The 25567-nt window shown below is 40.1% G+C and overlaps 1 protein-coding gene across 2 annotated transcripts in view; it reads left to right on the forward strand.

Moving 5' to 3' along the window:
• Positions 1 to 25567, forward strand: part of NEMF (nuclear export mediator factor) — a 70168-nt gene that overhangs the window by 13916 nt on the left and 30685 nt on the right. For both annotated transcript variants that reach the window (XM_023222684.2, XM_023222685.3), the window contains 13 exons: positions 830 to 897; positions 4551 to 4637; positions 5503 to 5576; positions 7079 to 7149; positions 7230 to 7305; positions 7996 to 8058; positions 10564 to 10641; positions 10728 to 10936; positions 11181 to 11372; positions 11616 to 11679; positions 13976 to 14064; positions 24186 to 24289; positions 24996 to 25058. In XM_023222684.2, the coding sequence (XP_023078452.1) occupies positions 830 to 897; positions 4551 to 4637; positions 5503 to 5576; positions 7079 to 7149; positions 7230 to 7305; positions 7996 to 8058; positions 10564 to 10641; positions 10728 to 10936; positions 11181 to 11372; positions 11616 to 11679; positions 13976 to 14064; positions 24186 to 24289; positions 24996 to 25058 (1238 nt within the window). The remainder of the gene's footprint in view (positions 1 to 829; positions 898 to 4550; positions 4638 to 5502; positions 5577 to 7078; positions 7150 to 7229; positions 7306 to 7995; positions 8059 to 10563; positions 10642 to 10727; positions 10937 to 11180; positions 11373 to 11615; positions 11680 to 13975; positions 14065 to 24185; positions 24290 to 24995; positions 25059 to 25567) is intronic.

Below are 25567 nucleotides of genomic sequence, written 5' to 3' on the forward strand. Positions count from 1 at the left end.
TGTAGTCCTAGCTACTCAGGAGGCCGATGCAGGAGAATGGCATGAACCTGGGAGGTGGAGCTTGCAGTGAGCGGAGATCGCGCCACTGTGCTCCAGCCTGGGCGACAGAGGGAGACACCCTCTCAAAAACAAAAACAGAAACAAACAAAAAAGGTTATTAGATGCTTAATTAGGTAAAGCCATTTTGGATATTAAGATATGGCATGAAAATTTACAAACTTTTAACCTTTATAGAAAAATGTCGGCCGGGCGCGGAGGCTCAAGCCTGTAATCCCAGCACTTTGGGAGGTCGAGATGGGCAGATCACGAGGTCAGGAGATGGAGACCATCCTGGCTAACATGGTGAAACCCCGTCTCTACTAAAAAATACAAAAAACTGGCCGGGCGAGGTGGCGGGCGCCTGTAGTCTCAGCTACTCGGGAGGCTGAGGCAGGAGAATGGGTAAACCCAGGAGGCGGAGCTTGCAGTGAGCTGAGATCCGGCCACTGCACTCCAGCCTGGGCGGCAGAGCGAGACTCCGTCTCAAAAAAAAAAGAAAAAAAAAGAGAAAAATGTCAGTTTTATGTCATTTATATGTGGGCACACTGCTGATGAACAATATGTCTTGGTCAAAAAAATCCTGGCTTCTCTTAGAAAACTGCTGTTCAAGAACCTGGTAATCTTGGATAAATTACTTTTATGATCCATTTTCTCACAACAGAAGAACAAATTCCTGTTACATTTCAAAGTATTGTGAAGATCAGGTGAACTGATGAAAGTAGTGTGAATATGAAGATTGCTGTAAGGGTTATTTAATATATGATAGTAAGAGACGTGTCAATTTTCACAGGTTGACTGAAATAGTAGCCAGCGCACCTAAGGGTGAACTACTGAAGAGAGTGCTTAACCCATTGCTTCGTGAGTATTCCTGCGAATAGCAGTGAACTGTTTGCAAGATAGTGTGGTTTTCAGGAATGTATTGAAATCTTTTATGCTTTTATTAGAAAATTTGAAAAAGAAGCTTAAAGTGATCCTGGAGTAAGTAGGAGTTTATGTCAAATAAAGAGAAGTTAAACCACGTGAAGTCTGAGCTTTATCTATTAGATTTTATTTAAAAGCAACACAGATTGTGTTATCTGGTACTTCAGTGCTAATGGTAGTATTCTAAGAAATCAGATTTTTTCATTGTGAGTCTTTGATTTAATAACCACTTAGCTTAGTTTGTTTTTTTTTTTGAATTGGTGGGCCTCGGCATCCCAGCATCTGACAGGTCCTTTTGATCCCGATAAGCATTTTTGATCCCAATACACTTTTATACTTAAGAAGATCATCACTTAGCTCTATATTAAGGAATCTAGAGAAGACATAGAGAGAGGCAGGTACCATTGATTACTGAGCCCTAGAGAGTTACTCTTCCTCTCTTATGAAATTGGAATGCATTCAAAAGTTATCTTTAGAACTTTCCCACTGTTAGTATAGCATGTATAAAATTTGTATGTTTCATTTAAGCCACTGTCTCCCTGGCAAATGCAGATTTCTTTTTTAATTTAATATTTTTTGTTTTAGAGAGAGGGTCTCATTATGTTGCCCAGGCTGGTCTCAAACTCCTGAGCTCAAGCAGTCCACCCACCTCGGCCACCCAATTGCTGGGATTATAGGTGTGAGCCCCCACACTTGGCCTTCCCCTGGCAAATTTCGATAATGTTTGCAATCAGATATTACAGGTTGAACATTCCTAATGTGAAAATCTTAAGCCTAAAATTATTATTATTTTTTGAAACAGAGTCTCTCTCTGTCACCAGGCTGGAGTGCAATGGTTCAATCTCGGCTCACTGCAACCTCTGCCTCCCGGGTTCAAGCAATTCTCCTGCCTCAGCCTCCCGAGTAGCTGGGACTACAGGCGTGCACCACTACGCTCAACTAATTTTTTTTGTATTTTTAGTAGAAACGGGGTTTCACCATGTTGGCCAGCATGGTCTCAATCTCTTGACCTCGTGATCCACCCGCCTTGGCCTCCCAAAGTGCTGGGATTACAGGCATGAGCCACCGTGCCTGGCCTGAAGTCTGAAACTTTTTGAGCACAGACATGATGCCACAGGTGGAAAATTCCACACTGACCTTATGTGACAGCTATACAGAATTATTTAAAATATTGTATAAAATCACCTCCAGGCTATATTGTGTAAAGTCATAAATGAACTTTGTGTTTAGACTTGGGTTGCATCCCCAAGATGTCTCATTATGTATATGCAGATATTCCAAAATGTGAAAAAATCTGAAATCTGAAACACTTCTATCCCAACATATCACATAAGGGATACTCAACTTATATGTCCTCTAACTGTTCACTTTTTTTTCAAAGGAGTTTTGGCATTTGACATTTCAAAAGATCTTTTGTATTTCCCAAGGGTCTCACTCTGTTGCCCAGGCTGAAGTGCAGTGCCACAAACACCGCTCACTGCAGCTTCAACCTCCCAGGCTCAGGCCATCTTCCTGCCTCAGCCCCCCAAGTAGATGGGATTACAGGGATGCACTCCTGGCTAATTTTTCTATTATTTGGTAGAGACAGGGTTTTGCCATGTTGTCCAGGTTGGTCTCGAACTCCTGAGCTCAAGCAGTCTGCCCACCTCACCCTCCCAAAGTGCTGGGATTACGGGCGTGAGCAACTGCGCCCAGCCTGCATTTCCTTATAAAATTTAGAGTTGACTTGTTACTTTCTACGAAAAAAGCCTCATAGGATTTTGATAAGGATTACATTATTAGTATTATTTGAGACAATCTCATTCTGTTGCCCAGGCTGGAGTGCAGTGGCATGATCTCAGCTCACTGCAACCTCCACCTCCTGGGTTCAAGCTATTGTCTTGCTTCACCCTCCCACGTAGCTGGGATTACAAGTGTGCGCCACCACACTCACTAAGTTTTGTATTTTTAGTAGAGATGGGGTTTCACCTTCTTGGCCAGGCTGGTCTTGATTACAGCTGTGAGCCACTACCTGGCCTGGTAAGGATTACATTAAGTCTATGGATCAGTTTGGGGAGAATTGCCATTTTAACTACATTGAGTCTTCTATGAAGAGAGAATGTCTGACTGTGTATTTAGATCTTTAATTTCTCTCAGATTTATTCCTAAACATTCTGTTCTTTTTGATGCTATTGTCAGTGGAATTGTTTTCTTAATTTCATTTTTGCATAGAAATACTACTGATTTGTATATATTGGTTTTTGTGTCCTACAAACCTGATAAACTTGTTTATTCATTCTAGTAGGTTTTTTTTTTTTTGTGGGTTCCTTAGGATTTTTTAACATATAGGATCATGTCATCTGTGAATAAGGATGCTTTACTTCTTCCTTTAGAATCTGAATGCTATTAATTAGTTTGCCTTATTGTGCTAGCTATAGCCTCCAGTACAATGTTGAATAGCAGTGTGAGACTGAATATTCTTTCCTTGTTCCTGATCTTAGGGGGATAATATTCAGTCCTTCACCAATAATTATCATGTTAGCTATAGGTTTTTCATGGGTGTCCTTATAAGGTTGAGAATGCTCCCTCTATTCCTAGTTTATTGAAAGTTTTTATTAGGAATTAGTGTTGAATTTTGTCAAACGCTTTTTCTGCATCTACTGAAATGATATATGGCCTTTTTCCTTTATTTATTAGTATGGGATATTAACCAATTTTTGGGGAGTCCTCATTGTGGTTGAAGCCCATTAAATTCCTATAACCTGCACTGACTTTTGTAAGTTAATTGTAGTCTCAAATTTCTTTAAGGACTAGAACTGTCATTTCTTTTTATGGAGCAGGGCGGGAGGGGTGGGGAATGGAGTTTCACTCTTGTTGCCCAGGCTGCAGTGCAATGGCATGATCTTGGCTCACCACAACCTCCGCCTCCCAGGTTCAAATGATTCTCCTGCCTCAGCCTCCCGAGTAGCTGGGATTATAGGCATGCGCCACCACACCTGGCTAATTTATTATTTTCTTAGTAGAGACGGGGTTTCTCCATGTTGGTCAGGCTGCTGTCCAGCTCCTGACCTCAGGTGATCCTCCTGCCTCAGCCTCCCAGAGTGCTGGGTTTATAGGCGTGAGCCACCACACCCAGTCTGAGAACTAGAATTGTCATTTCTAAATAGCACTTCAAAATAAATAAACTTATTGTTGTTTTCGCCGGCCACTGTTATTGAGTAGATCATTGATATTGGGATATAAATTTGTGCTGTATTTTGAATGTTAAATTTTAGGCTGGGTCACGGTGGCTCACACCTGTAATCTTAGCACTTTGGGAGGTCAGGGTGGGTGGATCACCTGAGATTAGGAGTTCAAGACCAGCCTGGACAACATGGTGAAACCCCGTCCCTACTAAAAATACAAAAATTAGCTGGGCATGGTGGTGGGTGCCTGTGATCCCAGCTACTCGGGAGGCTGAGGCAGGAGGTGGGAGGCAGAGGTTGCAGTGAGCCAAGATTGTACCATTGCACTCCAGCCTGGGCGATGGGTAAAACTCCATCTCAAAAAACAAAAACAAAAAGAAACAATTTATAGGAAAATACTAAAAGTAATATCCTCTGCATTTATAGCCTATGGACCAGCTCTCATTGAACACTGTCTTATAGAAAATGGATTCTCGGGTAATGTCAAAGTGGATGAAAAACTTGAAACTAAAGGTATGTCTGCATGGTACATTTTCATTTATTTTGTTTTTTTTTAACTATAAAAATTTTTTGTGGAAAAGTAATAAGGGAGCAGGTGGTTCTAGAATGAAAAACATTTGACCAAGCACAGTGGCTCATGCCTGAAATCCCAGCACTTTGGGAGGCTAAGATGGGAGGATCACTTAAGCCGGGGTGTTTCAGGCTGCAGTGGGTGGTCACTGCACCGCTGCACTCCAGCCTGAGCAACAGAGTGAGACCCCAATCTCAAAAAGACCCCACAAAAACAAATATCACCACCCTCAAAAAAAAATAGAATGAGATTTTAGTGAATGTTTTAGTTTTGGCAATATACGAAATCAGTGCAATCATAAAATGACAACAGGTGCTGGTGGTGATGTTTTGTTTTTGTTTTTGTAAAATGACTCTGATGTTTGTGTGGAGCGAAAGCATGAGAAAATGTTCAGGATAACTCTGGAAAATACTAGTAATGATTTCCTATTATTACTGTCTGTGTAACCCTTCACAGATTAAAATATAAAGCTATAGTAATTAAAACTGTAAGTTTTTGAAGAAGGAATGGCATAAAGAATCCAAAAATAGTTGGAAATAATTTGGGAATTTAGTTTATGAACAAAGTTCCTTTCAGGTCATGGAGGGAAGGGTGGATGATTCAATAAAAGCTACTTGGACAATAGGCTGGTCAAAACGTAACCATATATCCACATCTACTGATTACAAACATGAAATCACTATCTCTAATTTTCTTGAACGCTACATTATTTCATAAGCACTTTCCTGTTTTTCTGCATAGTTGTTTAGCTATGATTGATTGACACTTGATTGGCACTCCTTTTTTCTTTTTTCCCCCCACCATTAGATATTGAAAAAGTACTTGTTTCTCTGCAGAAAGCAGAAGACTATATGAAAACAACATCCAACTTCAGTGGGAAGGTAGTACCATGTATACTTACTATATATTGTTGTGATTTATTTGGGTGTTCAGAAATTAAATGTTCATTAAAGGATCATTATATATAAATTTTATTTTAATTTGAAAGATTGTTACCTGTAATATACTTATTCCAGGATTTTTTTTTTTTTTTTGAGACGGAGTCTCGCTGTGTTGCCCAGGCTGGAGTGCAGTGGCGCGATCTCGGCTCACTGCAAGCTCCGCCTCCTGCCATTCTACCGCCTCAGCCTCCGGAGTAGCTGGGACTACAGGCGCCCACCACCACGCCTGGCTAAATTTTTTTTTGTATTTTTAGTAGAGATGGGGTTTCACCGTGTTAGCCAGGATGGTCTCGATCTCCTGACCTTGTGACCCACCCGCCTCAGCCTCCCAAAGTGCTAGGATTACAGGCGTGAGCCACCGCGCCTGGCCAGGATGTGTTTGTTTTGTTTTGTTTTTTGAGACAGTCTTGCTCTGTTACCCAGGCTGGAGTGCAGTGACATGATCTTGGCTCATTGCAACCTCTACCTCCCTGGTTGAAGTGATTCTCCTGTCTCAGCCTCCCGAGTAGCTGGGACTTTCGGCACGTGCCACCATGCCTGGCCAGTTTTTGTATTTTCAGTAGAGATGGGATTTCACCATGTTGGCCAGGCTGGTCTCGAACTCCTGACCTCAAGTGATCCTCCCACCTCAGCCTCCCAAAGTGCTGGGATCATAGACATTGGCCACTGCACCCGACCCAGGATAGTGTTTTAAACATTTCTGTAAGTTTTTTTGTAAGTTTTTTTTGTGTATTTTTGTAAGTTTTTGTAAGTTTTGTAACTTTTTTTCTGTTCCCCTTTATAGAAAGTACAATGACAGGTTAGTATCGGCTCTTCAGAAAAGTTGAGGAATTTACAATTATTTCTTCAGTTGTTTTAGATAGAGAGGCACATTTTCATTTGTCAGCCCTTTTCAGAAATGTTGTGATTTACAGTTCCCAGCCATTAAGCATTTTTTGAATTACCTTGGAGCTTATGAGTGTTTTTCTTCCCTTTTCAAAGTATAACTCTATTTATAGAAAATTAAAATTAATACCAGTCATAGAAAGTAAACCTTTGGGCTAGGTGCAAATTAATATCAATCACAGAAACTAAATTTTTGGGCCAGGTGCGGTGGCTCACACCTGTGATCCCAGCACTTTTGGAGGCCAAGGTGGGCAGATCACTTGAGACCAAGAGTTCAAGACCACCCTGGCCATCATGGCAAAACCTGTGTCTCTACTAAAAATACAAAAATTAGCCAGGTATGGTGGTGCACACCTGTAATCCTAGCTACTTGGGAGGCTGAGGCATGAGAATCGCTTGAACCAGGAGGCAGAGGTAGCAGTGAGCCGAGAATACACCACTGTACTCGAGCCTGGGTGACAAAGTGAGTGAGACTGTGTTAAAAAAAAAAAAGAAAGAAAGAAAGTAAATCTTTGTTAATTATGAATAGGAATGATTTTAATACTGGATTTTTGTAGGGATATATCATTCAGAAAAGAGAAATAAAACCAAGCTTGGAAGCAGATAAACCAGTTGAAGACATACTCACGTAAGCATGTAGGCATGGGTCAATTTGCTTTGTATGTTTGTTAATGTTCTTGACTGTGATATAATAAATATGTTTTACAGGTACGAGGAATTTCATCCTTTCTTGTTTTCTCAACATTCACAATGTCCATATATAGAATTTGAATCATTTGACAAGGTGGGTTTTCCATTCTGTTCCTTTACCAGTTAGTTAGCATGATATGAGCTGTTAATATCAACTTCTATTGAGAAATTGAAACTATACTTGCTTTACATTCACTATGAATCTGGGCATTAAAGATCAGTGTAGTCACAGATACAGCTGTTGGAAATAATTGTTGCCACTTTATTTTAGGATGAAGGACCAGAGATTTGAACTTCGTTTGATTCTTGATACTGTTTAGCCAAATAATACATTTACTGGAAATCTGTTCAAGTTCTTTGAGTGGTGTTATGAAACACAATGGAATCTAAAATTCTGTGTATGCAGGTGGGCATGCTGGATCATGCCTATAATCTCAGCATTTTGGGAGGCCAAGGCAGGCGGATCACTTGAGGTCAGGAGTTCAAGACCAGACTGGCCAACACAGTGAAACCCTGTCTTAACGAAAAACTACAAAACTTAGTGATGTGTGGTGGGGTGCGCTTGTAGTCCCAGCTATTTGAGAGGCTGAGGCAGGAGAATCACTTCAGCCTGGAAGGTGGAAGTTGCAGTGAGCTGAGATCGCGCCACTGCAATCCAGGCTGGGCAACAGAACAAGACTCTGTCTCAAAAAAAAAGTAAAATAAAATTCTGTGTATGCAAGTTGAAGTAGAGACCGTCCTTTTTTTTTTTTCCAACTAGTTGTTTGTCTGTTTTTTTAATAAGGCCGTGGATGAATTTTATTCCAAGATAGAAGGCCAGAAAATTGACTTAAAAGCTTTACAACAGGTATGTATTATTAAAAACACATATTAAACCAGGTAATCTTTAGTGGTTTGATGGATAGATGATATAGGAAAGGGTAGCCGGCCAGGCGCAGTGGCTCAAGCCTGTACTCCCAGCACTTTGGGAGGCCGAGACGGGTGGATCACGAGGTCAGGAGATCGAGACCATCCTGGTCTACACGGTGAAACCCCGTCTCTACTAAAAATACAAAAAACTAGCCGGGTGAGGTGGCGGGCGCCTGTAGTCCCAGCTACTCGGGAGGCTGAGGCAGGAGAATGGCGTAAACCCAGGAAGCGGAGCTTGTAGTGAGCCGAGATCGCGCCACTGCACTCCAGCCTGGGCGACAGAGCGAGACTCCGTCTCAAAAAAAAAAAAAAAAAAAGGAAAGGGTAGCCTTTCAGAAAGAGTGTAAGTAGTACAGGAACTCTCTGACTTGCCTCTTTATTTGTGATAGAGGTTTATGAAGAAGGTCCATGGGGGATTTTATTGTTCAAAAGTATGTCCTCATTTGTTTCATGAGTATTTCAGATACTATGTAAAAAAAGGAAAATACAGTGGGAAGGTGAGGCCTGTTCTTTACACTTTAATGTGGTTTGCTCAGAACAACCCAAAGCTTCTCAAAACATTGCCGTTAAGGAGACACTGTTCTAGGGAGATTTTAAATAGGCCAGAGGAGGAGATATTGTTTATCATTAAACTGTTTCTTTTTTAAATGGACTTTAAAGCTAGGTCTTAATATGTTTTCTGTGTATCGTGACTCCAAAAGAAGTGACGTACAGTATTTTCCCAGCATATTTAACCATGTTTTTAGAGCATTTGCTGCAGAACAGTTTCATAAATTGTTAATAGTCACTCTTGATTTGAAGGGGATTTGATTTTTTCAAAAGCAGTCTTAAAATATGTGTGCAAAAATTTCAAATTATTTGAGGCTGGGCGCGGTGGCGCACACCTGTAAATTCCAGCACTTTGGCAGGCCGAGGCAGGCAGATCACTTGAGGTCAGGAGTTCGAGAACAGCCTGGCCAACATGGTGAAACCCCATCTCTACTGGAAATACAAAAATTAGCAGGGTGTGGTATGGGTGTCTGTAGTCCAGCTACTCAGGAGCCTGAGGCACGAGAATTGTTTGACCCTGGGAGGCGAAGGTTGCAATGAGCTGAGACCGTGCTACTGCACTCCAGCCTGGGCGACAGAGTGACTCTGTCTTAAAGAAAAAAAAAAAAAAGCAAATTGTTTGAATCCCTGTACCACTTCTTCAGTTTTAAAAAATTAGTTGATCATAAGCCAGGCGTGGTGGCTCACGCTTGTAATCCCAGCACTTTGGGAGGCCGACGTGGGTGGATCACCTGAGGTTAGGAGTTAGAGACCAACCTGACCAACATGCAGAAACCCCGTCTCCGCTAAAATACAAAAAAATTAGCCAGGCGTGGTGGTGCATTCCTATAATCCCAGCTACTCGGAAGACTGAGGCAGGAGAATTGCTTGAACCTGGGAGGCGGAGGTTGCGGTGAGCCGAGATCGCGCCATTGTACTCCATCCAGCCTGGACAACAAGAGCGAAACACCGTCTCAAAAAAAAAAAAAAGTTAGTTAATCATAGCACAATTTCAAAGCAGGTAGGCCAGTCAGATGAATTATATACATCATGTAATTACCACATGGTGGCAGCACTTTGGCTAGTAAACTGAACCCCATGTTTTTATGGGTGTCTTAATAGTCACCATTCTTACTATCTAAATTTTAAAAAATATTTCATCTAGCATTTAAATACTTCATCTAGCATTTAAATACTCATTAATTGATGATATTACTAGTGTTAGAAATTTTGCCCCCAAATTGATAACCTTGAAATGTAGATTATATATGATAAAATGCCATATAGAAGGTCAAATAACTACCATGAGCCTTTGTCTTACTAATTCACGGGGAAAAGCTTCTGTAAAATACTGGAAATAGTTCTGAGAAAATCAAAAGCAGCAAAAAATAAGAAGTCATTTGGTAGTTTATGCTTTTTAAGAATTCATTCCCTGCCAGGTGCAGTGGCTCAGGCCTGTAATCCCAGCACTCAGGAAGGCTGAGGTGGGAGGATTGAGCTCAGACGTTCAAGAGCAGCCTGGGCAACATAGCAGGACCTTGTCTCTGTTATTTAAAAAAAAAATAAAGAATTTATTCTCCAAAACTTTACTTTTGTGCCATAGGAAAAAATGTCTTGATTTTTTTTGCCTGTTTGAATAATGCCAAGGGTATTAAAGGTATATCTTATATACACAGTAACCTGTAATCAAAATCCCTTTCTATATAGGGAATGGGAGTTAGGGAGACAGGAGAAGTAATTTTGGGGCATGGAACTCGTTGTAGTGGGATAGGCCGAGGGTGGTAGACTATGGGAATTTCAGCCAACTAAATAACAGCATAGATGGGGTCAGGATAGTGAGTGTTGGGAAGTAAAAGAGGGGTGTCATGAGGTAGGAGAAATCTAATTTTTAAAAAATCTGTTTTGCCAATAAAAGGAAAAACAAGCATTGAAGAAATTAGATAATGTTCGAAAGGATCACGAAAACAGATTGGAAGCTCTTCAGCAGGCTCAGGTATTATGTTTGGCTTTCTCAGTGCTTTTTCAAAAATGTTAACTTTAACTGACAATGTAGTAAATGTGTGTGGTTTGTTTCTTAAGGAAATAGACAAACTGAAAGGAGAGCTCATAGAAATGAACCTACAAATAGTTGACAGAGCCATTCAGGTAGTTCGAAGTGCTTTAGCTAACCAGATAGATTGGACAGAAATTGGGTTAATTGTGAAAGAAGCCCAGGCTCAAGGAGACCCTGTTGCAAGTGCAATCAAGGAATTAAAACTACAAACAAATCATGTTACAATGCTGCTAAGGTAAGTTTGACTCCTAGTCAAGCAGTTAATGCTTGTCTTTATTTTGTTATTTTAATTGTTTACTGTATTAAACATTTTGTCTTCATATTTTGAAATTCTCAGAGAAAGGGAAAAAACTAATTTAGATTAAATAATGAAACTTTCAGTACTGTAAACCATTTATAATTTTATCGAAGAAGAAAACTGAAAATAAAAAAAGTGATGTCATTGACGTTAGTGAAATACTATTGAATATTTTTAATAGAAATCCATACTTGTTATCAGAGGAGGAAGATGATGATGTTGATGGTGACGTCAATGTTGAAAAAAATGAAACTGAACCACCAAAAGGAAAAAAGAAAAAACAAAAGAATAAACAGCTGCAGAAGCCTCAGAAAAATAAGCCCTTACTTGTAGATGTTGATCTCAGCTTGTCAGCATATGCCAATGCCAAAAAGTAAGTCCTTTAACTTTAAATTTTAGGCCAAGTATTATCTGCAGTAAATTAAGGATGTTAAAAAAACTTTTACATTTCACCTGTGTATGCATACTTTTTTTGGGTGAAAATACTTTTTTAAACTTAGTTTTGTTAATTATACAGTTTGTTCTGTATAATTTGATAATTTGTAAAGTTAGAACTAAGTAGAAAACTAAAGAATAAATATTTTACTTAAAATTTAAGAGAAATGTGTTTTTCTAGGTATTATGATCACAAGAGATATGCTGCTAAGAAGACACAAAAAACAGTTGAAGCTGCTGAGAAGGTACTGAGTATTTCTTAGAGTGAATGTTAGTTGTTTTTGCCTGCTTAATTTAATGGACATAATTATTTCTTCTGTTTAAATGAGATTTTCTAATTCAGAAGTATCTTTCAAACTTAACTTTGCTTTAAATGTATGTATTTCCAGTATTTTTTCCCCCCAACGTCTGCTCCTCCCCCATTCTTCTTCATCTCAGTAAATAGCACCTTCATTTTTCTGTTCACTCAGGTTAAAAACGTTTGTGATATCCTGGACTCTTTTCCCATAAATCAGCAATCCATCAGTAAATCATTTTGGTTCTTCCTTTAAAGTATAGCCAGAATCTAGCTACTGCTCATTATTTCCACTGGTCGGTCCCCTATCACCTCTTTGTTCACATGGACTATGATAGTAGTGTCTTATTGGCTCTCTCTCCTCCTCTTTTCCCACTACAGTCTGTTCTCCATATAACAACCATTGTGACCCCCCCTTTTTTTTTTTTGAGATGGAGTTTCACTCTTATTGCTCAGGCTGGAGTGCAATGGCTTGATCTCAGCTCACTGCAACTTCTGCCTCCCAGGTTCAAGCGATTCTCCCACTTCAGCCTCCTGAGTAGCTGGGATTACAGGTGCCCGCTACCACGCCCAGCTGCTTTTTGTAATTTTAGTAGAAACGGGGTTTCACCATGTTGGTCAGGCTGGTCTCAAACTGCTGGCCTCAGGTGATCTGCCTGCTTCGGGCCTTGACCCTTGGTCTCCCAAAATGCTGGGATTACAGGTATGAGCCACCACACCTAGGCCCGTTGTGATCCTTTCGACTGGATGTGATGGTTCACTCCTGTAATCCCAGCACTTTGGAAGGCCGAGGCCGGTGAATCACTTGAAGCCAGGAGTTTGAGACCATCCTGGCCAACATGGTGAGACCCCATATCTATTGAAAATACAAAAATTAGCCCAACATGATGGTGGGTACCTGTAATCCCAGCTACTCAGGCTGCTGAGGTGGGAGAATCAAATGAACCCAGGAGGTGGAGGTTACAGTGAGCTGGGATCATGCCATTGCATTCTAGTCTGGGTGACAGAGCGAGACTCTGTCCCAAAAAATATATTAAAATAAATAAATCAAAAGTGAAGTCCTTTCTCTCTGGACAAAATCTTCCAGTTGCTTCCTAACTTAATACAATTCAGAGCCCTTCTCCTATCCTGCAAGGACAGGAGACCTGTTCCCCTCTGACCTCATCACCTGCATTCCTCCTCTCATACACTCTTTCTGGCTACACTGGGATCTTAGCTGTTCATAAAATAATGGCACATGCTCCACTCTCAGGGTCTTTTCCCTTGCTGTTCTCTCTACCTGAAATTTTCAGTTTGACGCCTCTCTTCATTTACATATCTACTTAAATGAGATTTAATCAGAGAATCCTTCCTTGACCACTCATTGCTAACGATAGTACCACCCTGAATCTCTGTCTTTATTTTGCCATATTTTTTTCTTGAAAAACACTCCCCTCAGGCCCAACATATGTTTATTTTTTCTGGATTCCCTCTAGAATATAGATTGCATGAAAGTAGAATCTTTGTGTTGTTCGTTGCTGCATCCCAATCCCTGGAATGTTGCCTGGTACAGAATAGGCACTTTTTAATAGCTGTTAAATGAGTGGCCTTCATGACTTGGCCCTCTTTCTACTGCTTCAACCTCATTTCTTGACATTTTTCCCTTGATTACTACTTGCTGGTCCTTTTTTTTTTTTTTTTTTCTTATAATACCCTTTTTCCTATTCTCTGCCTAATAGCCACATTAGTCATTGAGGATTCAGCTTAAATGTCATTTTCTCAGAGATACCTTCTTTGACCATAATCCAATATAAATCGGGTTTCCTTGTTATACTCGTATAGCATCTTTAGAAGCACTTACCATTATATGTCTGTTTAAAGGATTATATGATTAATAGTTGTCTCTTCTAGACCTAGTGGGGTGGGAGTGGGGGCTTTGTCCATCTTGTTCACTCTTGTATCTCTAACGGCATCTAGCCTAGAACCTAGCACATGATAGGTACACAGTATCTAGAAAATGACAATGTATTTATTAATTTATAGGTCTTGGGCAAATATTTTCATATAGTAATTCTTTGGTTTGGATTATTTTAATACTTAAGGCAAAATATTTTCATTTATTACTTTCAAGTATGCATATTTGTGTGTGTGTGTGTGTATGTGCGCCATTTTGTGACATTTAAAAAATTTCTTGCCCCATTATTTACTTTGGTGTTATTTAAATAAATTCTTAACAAATTATTTTTAAAACTCTTTTCTATACATAGGCATTCAAATCAGCAGAAAAGAAAACCAAGCAAACATTAAAAGAAGTTCAGACTGTTACTTCTATTCAAAAAGCAAGAAAAGTGTATTGGTAAGTGTTCTCTTTCAAATTTAGTTTTTGTTTTTATTAAAATTATTCATGCACATTGTTTAGAAAAGTCAAACAGTTCTACAAAGCTTGTTACAAAACCAGTAGCTCTGCAATTTTTTGTTGGTTTGTTTGAGACAGGGTCTCTGTCACCCAGGGTGGAATGCAGTGGCGTGAACATGGCTCACTGTAGCTTTGACCTCCTGGCCTCAAGAAATTCTCCCACCTCAGCCTCCCAAGTAGCTGAGACTACAGGCACATGGCACCGTACCCAGCTAATGTTTAAATTTTCTGTAGAGGCAGGGTCTCAGTTTGTTGCCCAGGCTGGTCTCAAACTTCTAAGCTCAAGAGATTCTCCTGTCTCAGCCTCAGTGCTGGATTACAGGCATAAGTTTCTGCACTCATCTAGCTCTGTAGTTCCTCACCTTTACTCCTATTGCCTGCTCTCTGAAGGAAACTACTTTTAGCTCTTTTAGTTGTTTCGATATTTGCCTTTATTTATCTTAGTAGTGTGCTTATGTTGCTGCTGCTTAATTTTTCTGTTTTACACTCTTACTAACTTCCCACTGGGAAAGATGAGGATTTCCCTCTTTCCACTTGTGTTCCATTACATACACACACAGTTACAGCATAGTTTTGTCAAGATTAATAGCATTGGCATCATTATAAATATTTAAATTATAGTCATATAATTTATATGTTATCGCTGACCCACATAGAATTGTTTTCTTTTTCCTTCCTTGCTCAGTATTAAAAATCTTCCCTAGAGTTACTAATTGTCATTTCATTTGCTTTTTATTTTTGTTCTTATCACTAATTTATCTAAATACTATCTTCCAAGTGTGTTCAGACACATTGGAATTCAATCAGTGTTATCTTGCAGAGGTCAGAAGTCTCTCCTGTAGCTTTTTGACTTACTTAATTTTAGACTGGTTCTCTCTAAGCATCATACAGTTTCCTTTTATTGTTATCTTGGAAGTTATCTTTACCTTCTCTGTTTTGGAAACTCTTTTCTGGATCTCATACTTCTTTCTTGGTTGAAAGAGTGTGTGTTCCAGAAGCTTCCCAAGAAATGGTGTATAGAAAGCAAAGTTTTTGAGGTCTCCAATGTATAAAACATTTTACTCTTATAGTTTGACTGGGCTGGGCATGCTGGCCCATTCCTGTAATGTCAGCACTCTGGGAGGCTGAGGTGGGTGGATCTCTTGACCTCTGGAGTTCGAGACTAGCCTGTGCAACATACCAAACCCCATCTCTTAAAAAAAAAAAAAAAATTAAATACAGAATTCTACTATGAAAATATGTTTTCCTCAGACTTTTTTTTTTTTTTTTTTTTTTGAGACGGAGTTTCACTTTTATTGCCCAGGCTGGAGTGCAGTGGCGCAGTCTTGGCTCCCTGCAACCTCTGCCTTCTGGTTTCAAGCGATTCTCATGCCTCAGCCTCCCGAGTAGCTGGGATTACAGGCACCCACCACCACGCCCGGCTAATTTTTGTATTTTTAGTAGAGATGGGGTTTCACCTTACTGGCCAACCCTGGTCTCGAACTCCTGACCTCGTGATCCACCCGCCTTGGCCTCCGAAAGTGTTGAGATTATAGGTGTGAGCCACCACACCTGGCCTCTTCAGACTTTTAAAGGTATTGCTTCATTATAGTAACTTGAGAAATCTGGTATTATTTTGATGGTTGATATTTTATTTTATTTTTTATTTTGTTTTTTTGAGACAGAATCTCACTTTGTTGCCCAGACTGGAGTGCAGTGGCATGATCTTGGCTCACTGCAACCTCCGCCTCCCAGGTTCACGTGATTCTCCTGTCTCAACCTCCTGAGTAGCTGGGATTACAGGTGCCCGCCACCATGCCCAACTAATTTTTGTATGTTTAGTAGAGAAAGGTTTCTGCCATGTTGCCTAGGTTTGTCTCTAACTCCTGGCCTCAAGTGATCCGCCCCCCTCAGCCTCCCAAAGTGCTGGGATTACAGGCATGAGCCACCACACTTGGCTGATAGTTGATATTTTACATGAAACTTGTTTTTGCCTTTCTACAAGCTTGTAGATTTTCTCCCCTCCCAATTTTTTTTCCCAAATTTTTCAAAATTTTACAATTGGGGTTGGTGGTGATGTTTTAATCCATTATGTTGGATACTTTGTGGGCTATTTTAATTCAGAAGCTTTCAGTTCTGAGACATTTTCTGGAAATAGTTCTTGAAAAACCGCCTGACCTCCGCTTTCTTTTTTCTTTTCCTTCTGGAAATCTTGTTTTTAAGATATGGGACCCCCTAGACCAGTCCTCAAATTTTGTTGTATTTTCTGTTTTCAAATCTATCATTTTGCTCTATATCCTGGGAGTTTCCTCAGCTTTATCTTTCACCAAGTCCTTCCACTGAATTTTTTATTACTTCCTATCATGTTTTTAATTTTAAGAACTCTCTCCTCAACATAGTGTTCCTGGCAAAAAAAGAGAGGACTTTTTTTGGTTCTTGGAATATACCTTTTTAAAAAAATAAATACGTTTCTGCTTTAGTTTCTTTTAGCTTTCTGAGAATAGTTTTGATGTATTAAATTTTTTTAGTATTCTTTTTTGCAAGTCTCTGTCTTCTCTAAGTTGCTTCTTTTTAAATTTTATTTAATTATATATATTTAGGCTGGGAGTGGTGGTGCTTACGCATGTAATCCTAGCACTTTGGGAGACCAAGACAGGTGGATCACTGGAGGTTAGGAGTTCGAGACCAACCTGGTCAACATGGTGAAAACCCATCTCTACTAAAAAAATTACCAAAAAAATTAGCTGAGTGTGGTGGCAGATGCCTGTAATCCCAGCTACTAGGGAGGCCGAGGAATGAGAATCGCTTGAACTTGGGAGGCAGAGGTTTCAGTAAGCGGAGATCCAGGCACTCTAGCCTGGGTGACAGAGCAAGACTGTCTCAAAAAAAAAAAAAAAAAAAAAAAAATTATCTAAGGGGACTCTGATAATGCTAGACCTCTCAAAAACAAAAAGTTAAAGTCATGCAGTGCCCCTGCCCCACCACACATACTGATTGGAGACCAGAAGTTAATCTGTTCAGCAGATGTACTCCCTTTCTTCACTTAACATGGCAGTAGTCTTTCCACAATCTATCACACACATAGACATTGTCATCCTTTTCATCCCTGGAGTGTGTTAATGAGAGGAAGGGAGCCATCATTACCTCTTTTTTTTTTTTTTTTTTTTTAAGAGATGGAATCTTTCAGTATTGCCCAGGCTGATCTCGAACTCCTGGGCTCAAGCGATCCTCCCACCTCAGCCTCCCAAAGTGCTGGGATTACAGACAAAAGCCACCGTGCCTGGCCCTGCCATTATTACTTTTTTTTTCTTTGAGGCAGAGTCCTAGCTCTGTTGCCCACACTGGAGTACAGTGGCGCAGTCTCGGCTCACTGCAGCCCTCACCTCCTGGGCTCAAGGGATTCTCCTGCCTAAGCCTCCCAAGTAGCTGGGACTACAGGTGTGCACCCCTATGCCTGGCTAACTTCTGTATTTTCAGTAGAGATGGATTTCACTGTATTGGCCAGGCTAGTCTCAAACTCCTGACCTCAAGTGATCCACTCTACTTGGCCTTCCACTTAAAGTGCTGGGCTTATAGGCATGAGCCACCACACCCAGCCCATTATTACCTCTTGATACAATACTTTCAGAATCTGAAACAGAGAGGGTAAGGAACTTAAGCAAAGTCATGCAGTTATGCATACCGGAGGACAGCGCATAAGTGCTGACAGCTTTGAGGAATGACTCTGTCGTGGCACCAAACTCAAAAGGTATTCATTAACTTTTCTTTGAGCCTTAAAAAGGATCAAATGGGCCGGGCGCGGTGGCTCAAGCCTATAATCCCAGCACTTTGGGAGGCTGAGACGGGTGGATCACGAGGTCAGGAGATTGAGACCATCCTGGCTAACACGGTGAAACCCCATCTCTACTAAAAAAAATACAAAAAAAAAAAAAAAAAAAAAAACTAGCTGCGCGTGGTGGCGGGCGCCTATAGTCCTAGCTACTTGGGAGGCTGAGGCAGGAGAATGGCATAAACCTGGGAGGCAGAGCTTGCAGTGAGCTGAGATCTGGCCACTGTACTCCAGCCTGGGCAACAGAGCAAGACTCCGTCAAAAAAAAAAAAAAGGATCAAATGTGTCATTTCAACAAACAGACACTTGCCTGCTGTCAAACAAAAGGAAATGAGCCAGCCATGGTGGCTTATGCCTGTAATCCCAGCATTTTGGGAGGCCAAGGCAGGTGGATGACGAGATCAGGAGTTCGAGACCAGCCTGGCCAATAAGGTGAAACCCCGTTTCTACTAAAAATACAAAAATTAGCAAGGTGTGGTGGCTTGTGCCTGTAGACCAAACTACTCTGGAGGCTGAGGCAGAAGAATCGCTTGAACCTGGGAGGCGGAGGTTGCGGTGAGCCAAGATCATGCTACTTCACTCCAGTCTGGGCAATAGAGCAAGACTTTGTCTAAAAAAAAAAAAAAAAAAAAAGCAAATGGATGGCTGAAATAGCACTCTAATGCTCTGAAATCATTTCCCAAAGGTAATTAGCTAATGGGTATCACAACATCCTATACCCTTGGAGCAAGTGAAGGGAGGGCACTGGACCAGATGCTCACAAACGAAAACACACAGATTTTGGGTACATGCAATTGCTCTATCTCAGGGACATCAACATTCAGAACTCTGCTTTTCAAGATGTTTCTATAAAGACAGGGTGCGGTGGCTCACTCCTGTAATCCCAGCACTTTGGGAGGCCATAGGCGGGCAGATAACCTGAGATGAGGAGTTCGAGACCAGCCTGGGAAACGTGGTGAAACCCCATCTCTACAGAAAGTACAAAAATTAGCTAGGTGTAGTTGCGCACACCTGTAGTCCCAGCTACTTGAGAGGCTAAGGTGGGAGGATCACTTGAGCCTGGGAGGCAGACGTTGCAGTGAGCCAAGACCGTGCCACTGCACTCCAGCCTGGACAACAGAGCGAGACTCCATCTCAGAAAAAGAAACATATATATATATTCAAGGTCTATAGTATGTTTTTATTATATACATATGCGTAACGAAATGAAACAGTCAAGCACATTAACATATCCATCATCTCACATAGTTACTCTGTTTTTCATGTGTGTGGTAAGAACACTTAAAAAATCTACTCTCAGCAAATTTCCAATATATAATACAGCGTTATTTACTGTATTCCTCGTGCCATATATTGGATGTCTATAGTTACTCATGTTATGTTACCGTAACTTGTTTTTGACATACCCACATCGGCCCTACCGCACCCTCCTTTTTTTTTTTTTTTCTTTTTTTTGGAGACAGAGCCTTGCTCTGTCGCACAGGCTACAGAGTAGCTGGGAGTACAGGCACTTTTTAAAAAAATGTTGCTTTTATCTCCAGCTTTCACGTTAGAGACTTTCATTAATGTCTGGTGCTCCTTGATTGTCTATTCAACGTTTTACATTTTATGGTAGGGTATTAAAATGTTGACTGGAAGTTCCCTGGGTGGTTGGGCTTGTGAAATGATCTGTGTTGGCCATTTTGTGTAGAATCTTCATTGTCTTTAGCCCTTTTCCTCTTGAGCTAGTCTCATTTCCCGGAAAAGATTATTTTTCTTTCCTGCTTGTAAGGTGAAGACTTGGCTGCTGCAGCGTTTGGGGAGCCCAGTGGAAATAATAGACTGAGAGTCTCAGGATCCAGTAATTCATTTACTTATTTGCTGTGTTTTACATATGTTACTCCTGGTTATATAGCTGTGCCACATTTACCCTTGTCCAGAGATGATCTTTATACCCTTTCTAGATAAATTAACCTCTGGCCTTCTGTTAGGAAATGGAACAGGAATTAACTGGAAAGAACGTATGTGAAACTAACTGCTTCTTGAACAGACTCTCAGCCAGTCCTTCTGTTTTCATTCCCATCTTAAACTCTTACTTCCTTAAGTGTTTGTGCTGCCATTTGTTTAGCCTTTTATGAGTTTTACATTGTAAATTTAGTTGTTGCTTTTTTCACTGTTAGCTTAGGATTCAGCTTCTTAAGTCTGATCACTTGTCCATTTGTTTTCCAGCTTTCAAAATTTGGTTGTAGTTGTCTCCTCTCTCTCTCTGTTTTGTTTGACATCTCTGTTGTTGAATAGGATCATCCTGTAATTATCATTTCTTGTAATGTTCTTGTTGGGTATTGGTATCAAGGTCATATTGCCTCATAAACAAGTTGGAAAGTGTTCCTTTTTCAGTTGTTCTTAAATATCTGATGAAATTCACCTGTGAGGCTGAGTAGTCCTGGAGTTTTCGTTGGGGAAGCTTTTCATTGCAGATTCAAATTATTTAGTAAATGTAAGGACTGTTCAAATTTCCTAGTTTTGGTGAGCAGTGTTTTTTTTAAAGACTTTGTCTAAAGTTTAAAATATATTGGCAGAAAGTTTATAATATTCTTCTGCGAATTTGTCCATTTCTTCTTTTACTTTTGCCAGTTTTTGCTTTTTATATATGAGACAATGTAATTCGATGATACAACTATGTAACTGTTATATCTTTCTAATGAATTGAGCCTTCTATCAACTTTAATGAAATGTCCTTCTAACTTGTAATTATTTTTTCCTTCTTTGTCAGGTATAACTAGTTCAGCTTTCATTTGGTTAGTGTTTACATGGTATATCTTTTTTCTTTCTTTCTTTCTTTCTTTTTGTTTTTTGTTTTTTGAGACATAGTCTTGCTCTGTCACCCAGGCTGAAGTGCAGTGGTGCAGTCTTGGCTCACTGCAACTTCTGCCTCCTGGGTTTAAGCAATTCTGCCTCAGTCCTCTGAGTAGCAGGGATTATAGGCGTCTGCCACCATGCCTGTTTTTAGTAGAGATGAGGCTTCACCATGTTGGCCAGGCTGGTCTCAAACTCCTGACCTCAAGTGATCCACCTGCCTTGGCCTCCCAAAGTGCTGGAATTACAGGTATAAGCCACTGCACCTGGCCTATCTTTTTTCATCATTATATTTCAGCCTTTCCATCCTTGTATTTTAAAGGAGCATCATATATATCATTGTCATTGTTTTCCAGTCTGACAGTCTTTGCCGTTTACCTGGGCATTTAATGCATTTATATTTAATGTAATCTCTGATATATTTGGGTTTAAATCTACCCATCTTACTATTTGCTTTTTACTTGTCCCATTTGTTCTGTGTCCTCTTTTGTCTTCATTATTGCCTTCTTTTGATTGACTACTTTTTATTGACTTGTTGGCTGTACATTCCTTTACTAGGATGATTACAAAATGCATCTTTGATTTTTCTCTCCCATTATTTTTGTCCCTATATCTTTGTCTTTTTACAGACCTCTTTACTATCAGTAGGGGAATGGTTAAGTAAGTGTAGTGTGTCCATTCAGCAACAAAGAAAATGTACTTTTAGGTGAAAAAAGCAATATGCAGAACAGTTTGTGCTATGTCTAAAAATGTATTGGGGGAACCCACCCCCAATATTTCAACATAGTTTCTTTCTATTTTCCGTAAGTGCCGGCCGGCTGAGAAATAAAGAGAAAGAGTACAAAGAGAGGAATTTTACAGCTGGGCTGCCGGGGGTGACATCACATATCAGTAGGACCATGATGCCCACTTGAGCCTTAAAGCCAGCAAGTTTTATTAAGGATTTCAAAAGGGAAGGGGGTGCAAGAACAGGGAGTAGGTCACAAAGATCACATGCTTCAAAGGGCAAAACGGAGAACAAAGATCACATGCTTCTAAGGAAACAGGACAAGGGCAAAATCAAAAACTCCTGATAAGAGTCCAAGAAAGATCACAAGGCAAAGGGCAAAAGCAGTATTACTGATAAGGGTCTATGTTCAGCAGTGCACGTATTGTCTTGATAAACATCTCAAAGGACAGAAAACAGGGTTCAAGAGCAGAGAACCAGTCTGACCACAGATTTACCAGGACAGAGTTTTTTCCCCACCCTAATAAGCCTGAGGGTACTGCAGGAGACCAGGGCGTAATACAGTCTTTATCTCAACTGCGTAAGACAGACACTCCCGGAGTGGCCATTTATAGACCTCCCCACTGGAATGCATTCCTTCCCCAGGGTATTAATTATTAATATGCCTTGCTAGGAAAGGAATTTAGAGATATCTTCCCTACTTGCATGTCCATTTATAGGCTCTCTGCAAGAAGGAAAATATGACTCTATTTTGCCCGACCCTGCAGGCAGTCAGACATTATGGTTGTCTTCCCTAGTTCCCTGAAAATCGCTGTTACTTTGTTCTTTTTCAAGGTGCACTGATTTCGTATTGTTCAAACACACGTTTTACAATCAGTTTGTACAGTTAACACAATTATCACAGTGGTCCTGAGGTGATGTATGTCCTCATCTTACGAAGATAACAGGATTAAGAGATTAAAGTAAGGGCTGGGTGCGGTGGCCCATGCCTGTAATCCCAGCACTTTGGGAGGCCAAGGCAGGTGGATCACGAGGTCAGGAGATCGAGACCATCCTGGCTAACATGTCTGTACTAAAAAAAATACAAAAAATTAGCTGGGCATGGTGGCAGGTGCCTGTAGTCCCAGCTATTTGGGAGACTGAGACAGGAGAATGGCATGAACCTGGGAGGTGGAGCTTGCAGTGAGCCGAGATTGCGCCACTGCACTCCAGCCTGGGTGACAGAGCGAGACTCCGTCTCAAAAAAAAAAAAAAGATAGTAAGACAGGTGTAAAATTATGAAAGTATTGTTTGGGAACTGGTAAATGTCCATGAAATCTTAACATTTATGTTCCTCTGCCACAGCTCCAGCTGGTCCCTCCATTCGGGGTCCCTGACTTCCCGCAACAGGAAAGAGAAGATTAGGATAAATATTTTAACTTTTCTATGTGTAAAGAATCTTGAGAGGGATGCTCAGAAAGCCAATCACAATGGCTCCCTCTTTGGTGTAGTGACAGGAACTGAAGGGATGCAGGATCTCTCATTCCTTTTTTTTTATTTTTTATTTTATTTTTTATTTTTATTTTTTATTGAGACGGAGTCTCACTCTGTCACCTGGACTGGAGTGCAGGGGCGTGATCTCGGCTCACTGTAAGCTCCGCCTCCCAGGTTCATGCCATTCTCCTGCCTCTGCCTCTAGTGTAGCTGAGACTACAGGACCCTGCCACCACACCTGGCTGATTTTTCATATTTTCAGTAGAGACGGGGTTTCACCGTGTTAACCAGGGTGGTCTAGATCTCCTGACCTTGTGATCTGCCCGCCTCAGTCTCCTGAAGTGCTGGGATTACAGGTGTGAGCCACCGTGTCTGGCTGACCTTTTTTATAAGTAAATAATTTTATTCAACCATGAGTATATGTTACCCAATTAAAAAGTCAGATTAGAAAATAGTAGTAAAGTCCTTTCACTGTTGTATTAGGGAGTGTAAGTTAAGTATCTGTGCTTAGTCTACCATTTTTAACCAAAAGTTTTAAAAATTGTGGATTAAAACATACAGAAGATAATCTCTGTAGTCATATATCATGTAGCAAGTATTTATTTTCATCTGTCTTGCATGTCATTTTCTAAATGTCATACAGATAATATACTCTATACTTTTTATCTTGCAGGTATTAATCATGAAAACCCAAGTTACTTTGTCTTTTGAGAAAAGTTAAAATTTTACCCTCCTAAAGACAATTTTTGGTCTTTTGTGTTTAAAACAACGTAAATAATATCATATATAAAGATTAATTAAGTTCATTTATTGAGAACAGAGTGGGAAAACAACATTTCTTTCTTATCAGTGGTCTAAAGCCTATTCAATACCTCACTAAAAGAAGCTAAACTTAAGGACCATATGACATTTTATACTTTTGCTTTATGTAATTTATTGTTAGAAGTTATTGAGTTTAAGAAGGCTATATGGAGTAAGAAGGTAACTTTTTTAAATATGGAATTTAATTTCTTTTTTCTAAGACTGTCTTAAGAATATCCTAGGGCAATTTGTATTATAGGTTTTTAGTCAAATTCAGCTTGATGCCTTAAAAAAAAACCATCAACTTGTCTTAAACTACACAGGCAGGATAGCTTCCTGTTGTGTTTCGTTTGCAAAAAGGGTATGAATTCAGGCAGCTATAAAGAAAAGTTAACTTTTTTTCTTTCATCTTGGTAGGTTTGAGAAATTTCTATGGTTCATTAGCTCAGAGAACTATCTAATTATAGGTGGACGAGATCAGCAACAGAATGAAATAATTGTGAAAAGATACTTGACACCAGGTAGGTAAGATTAAAGTTCGGAAGAATTTTCTCTTAAATGATTGGATCAGTTATCTCAATATTAGGCACTGATTTTCTTGTTATACTTTTTTGTTTGATAGATTTAACTAGTAGAAAGATTTGATGCATGATGCTTCATGGTTTATTGAGTATGTGTTTTGATGCTTTTAGTTTTTAAGTGAATATTCCTAAAATGATATTGCTGAGCTAATCTGTAGTGTTGGACTTTCAATACTCTATTACATTAGAGTATGGAATAACTTTCAGTCTTCAGAGTCATTGTAGGTCAAATTTTTAAAAGGTTACTGTTGCGGTGTTGAAGTTTGCAATCATTTTTCACACTTAGAGTTAGGACTTGGCCGGGTGTGGTGGCTCACGCCTGTAATCTCAGCCACTTTGGGAGGCTGAGGCAGGTGGATCACCTGAGGTCAGGAGTTCAAGAACAGCCTGGCCAACATGGTGAAACCCTGTCTCCACTAAAAATACCAAAAAAATTAGCTGGGCATGGTAGTGCGTGCCTGTAATCCCAGCTACTCGGGAGGCTGAGGTGGGAGAATTGCCTGAACCTCAGGGGCGGAAGTTGCAGTGAGCCGAAATCACACCACTGCACTCCAGCCTGGGCGACAGAGTGAGACTCCATCTGAAAAAAAAAAAAAAAAAAGAGAATTAGAACTTAAAGTGTCATTTTTTTTTGTCTGTATTTAAGGAGACATTTATGTACACGCTGATCTTCATGGAGCTACTAGCTGTGTAATTAAGAATCCAACAGGTAATATATTTCTTTCTATTCAGAATTCTTATTCCTTTCTTTAAAATATTTTTAGTGTAAGACAAAAATTTAATAGAGGGCCAGATGTGGTGGCTCATGGCTGTAATCCCAGCACTTTGGGAGGCTGAAGTGTGAGGATTATTTGAGGCCAGGAGTTTGAGACCAGACTGGGCAAGACAGTGAAACCCCACCTCTAGAATAATTTTTAAAAATCTGGGTGCAGTGGCATGCACCTGTGGTCCCAGCTACAGAAAGTTGAGGTGGGAGGATCAGCTTGGGTGAGAGAATGAGACGTCTTCTCTAAAACACAGACACACACACACGCACACACACACACACACACGTAATAAAAAAAGATAGAGTGATAAAAGGATCAGTCTATCAAGAAGATATAACAGTTATATGTGCTGCTAATAACAGAGCCCTAGAATACATGAAGCAGACCTGACAGAATTGAAGGGAGAAAGAGATAGTTCTACAATAATAATTGAGGATTTTAATACCCAACT

This window comes from Piliocolobus tephrosceles, chromosome 6, assembly GCF_002776525.5.
Source record: "Piliocolobus tephrosceles isolate RC106 chromosome 6, ASM277652v3, whole genome shotgun sequence".
Classification (NCBI taxonomy): Eukaryota; Metazoa; Chordata; class Mammalia; order Primates; family Cercopithecidae; genus Piliocolobus; species Piliocolobus tephrosceles.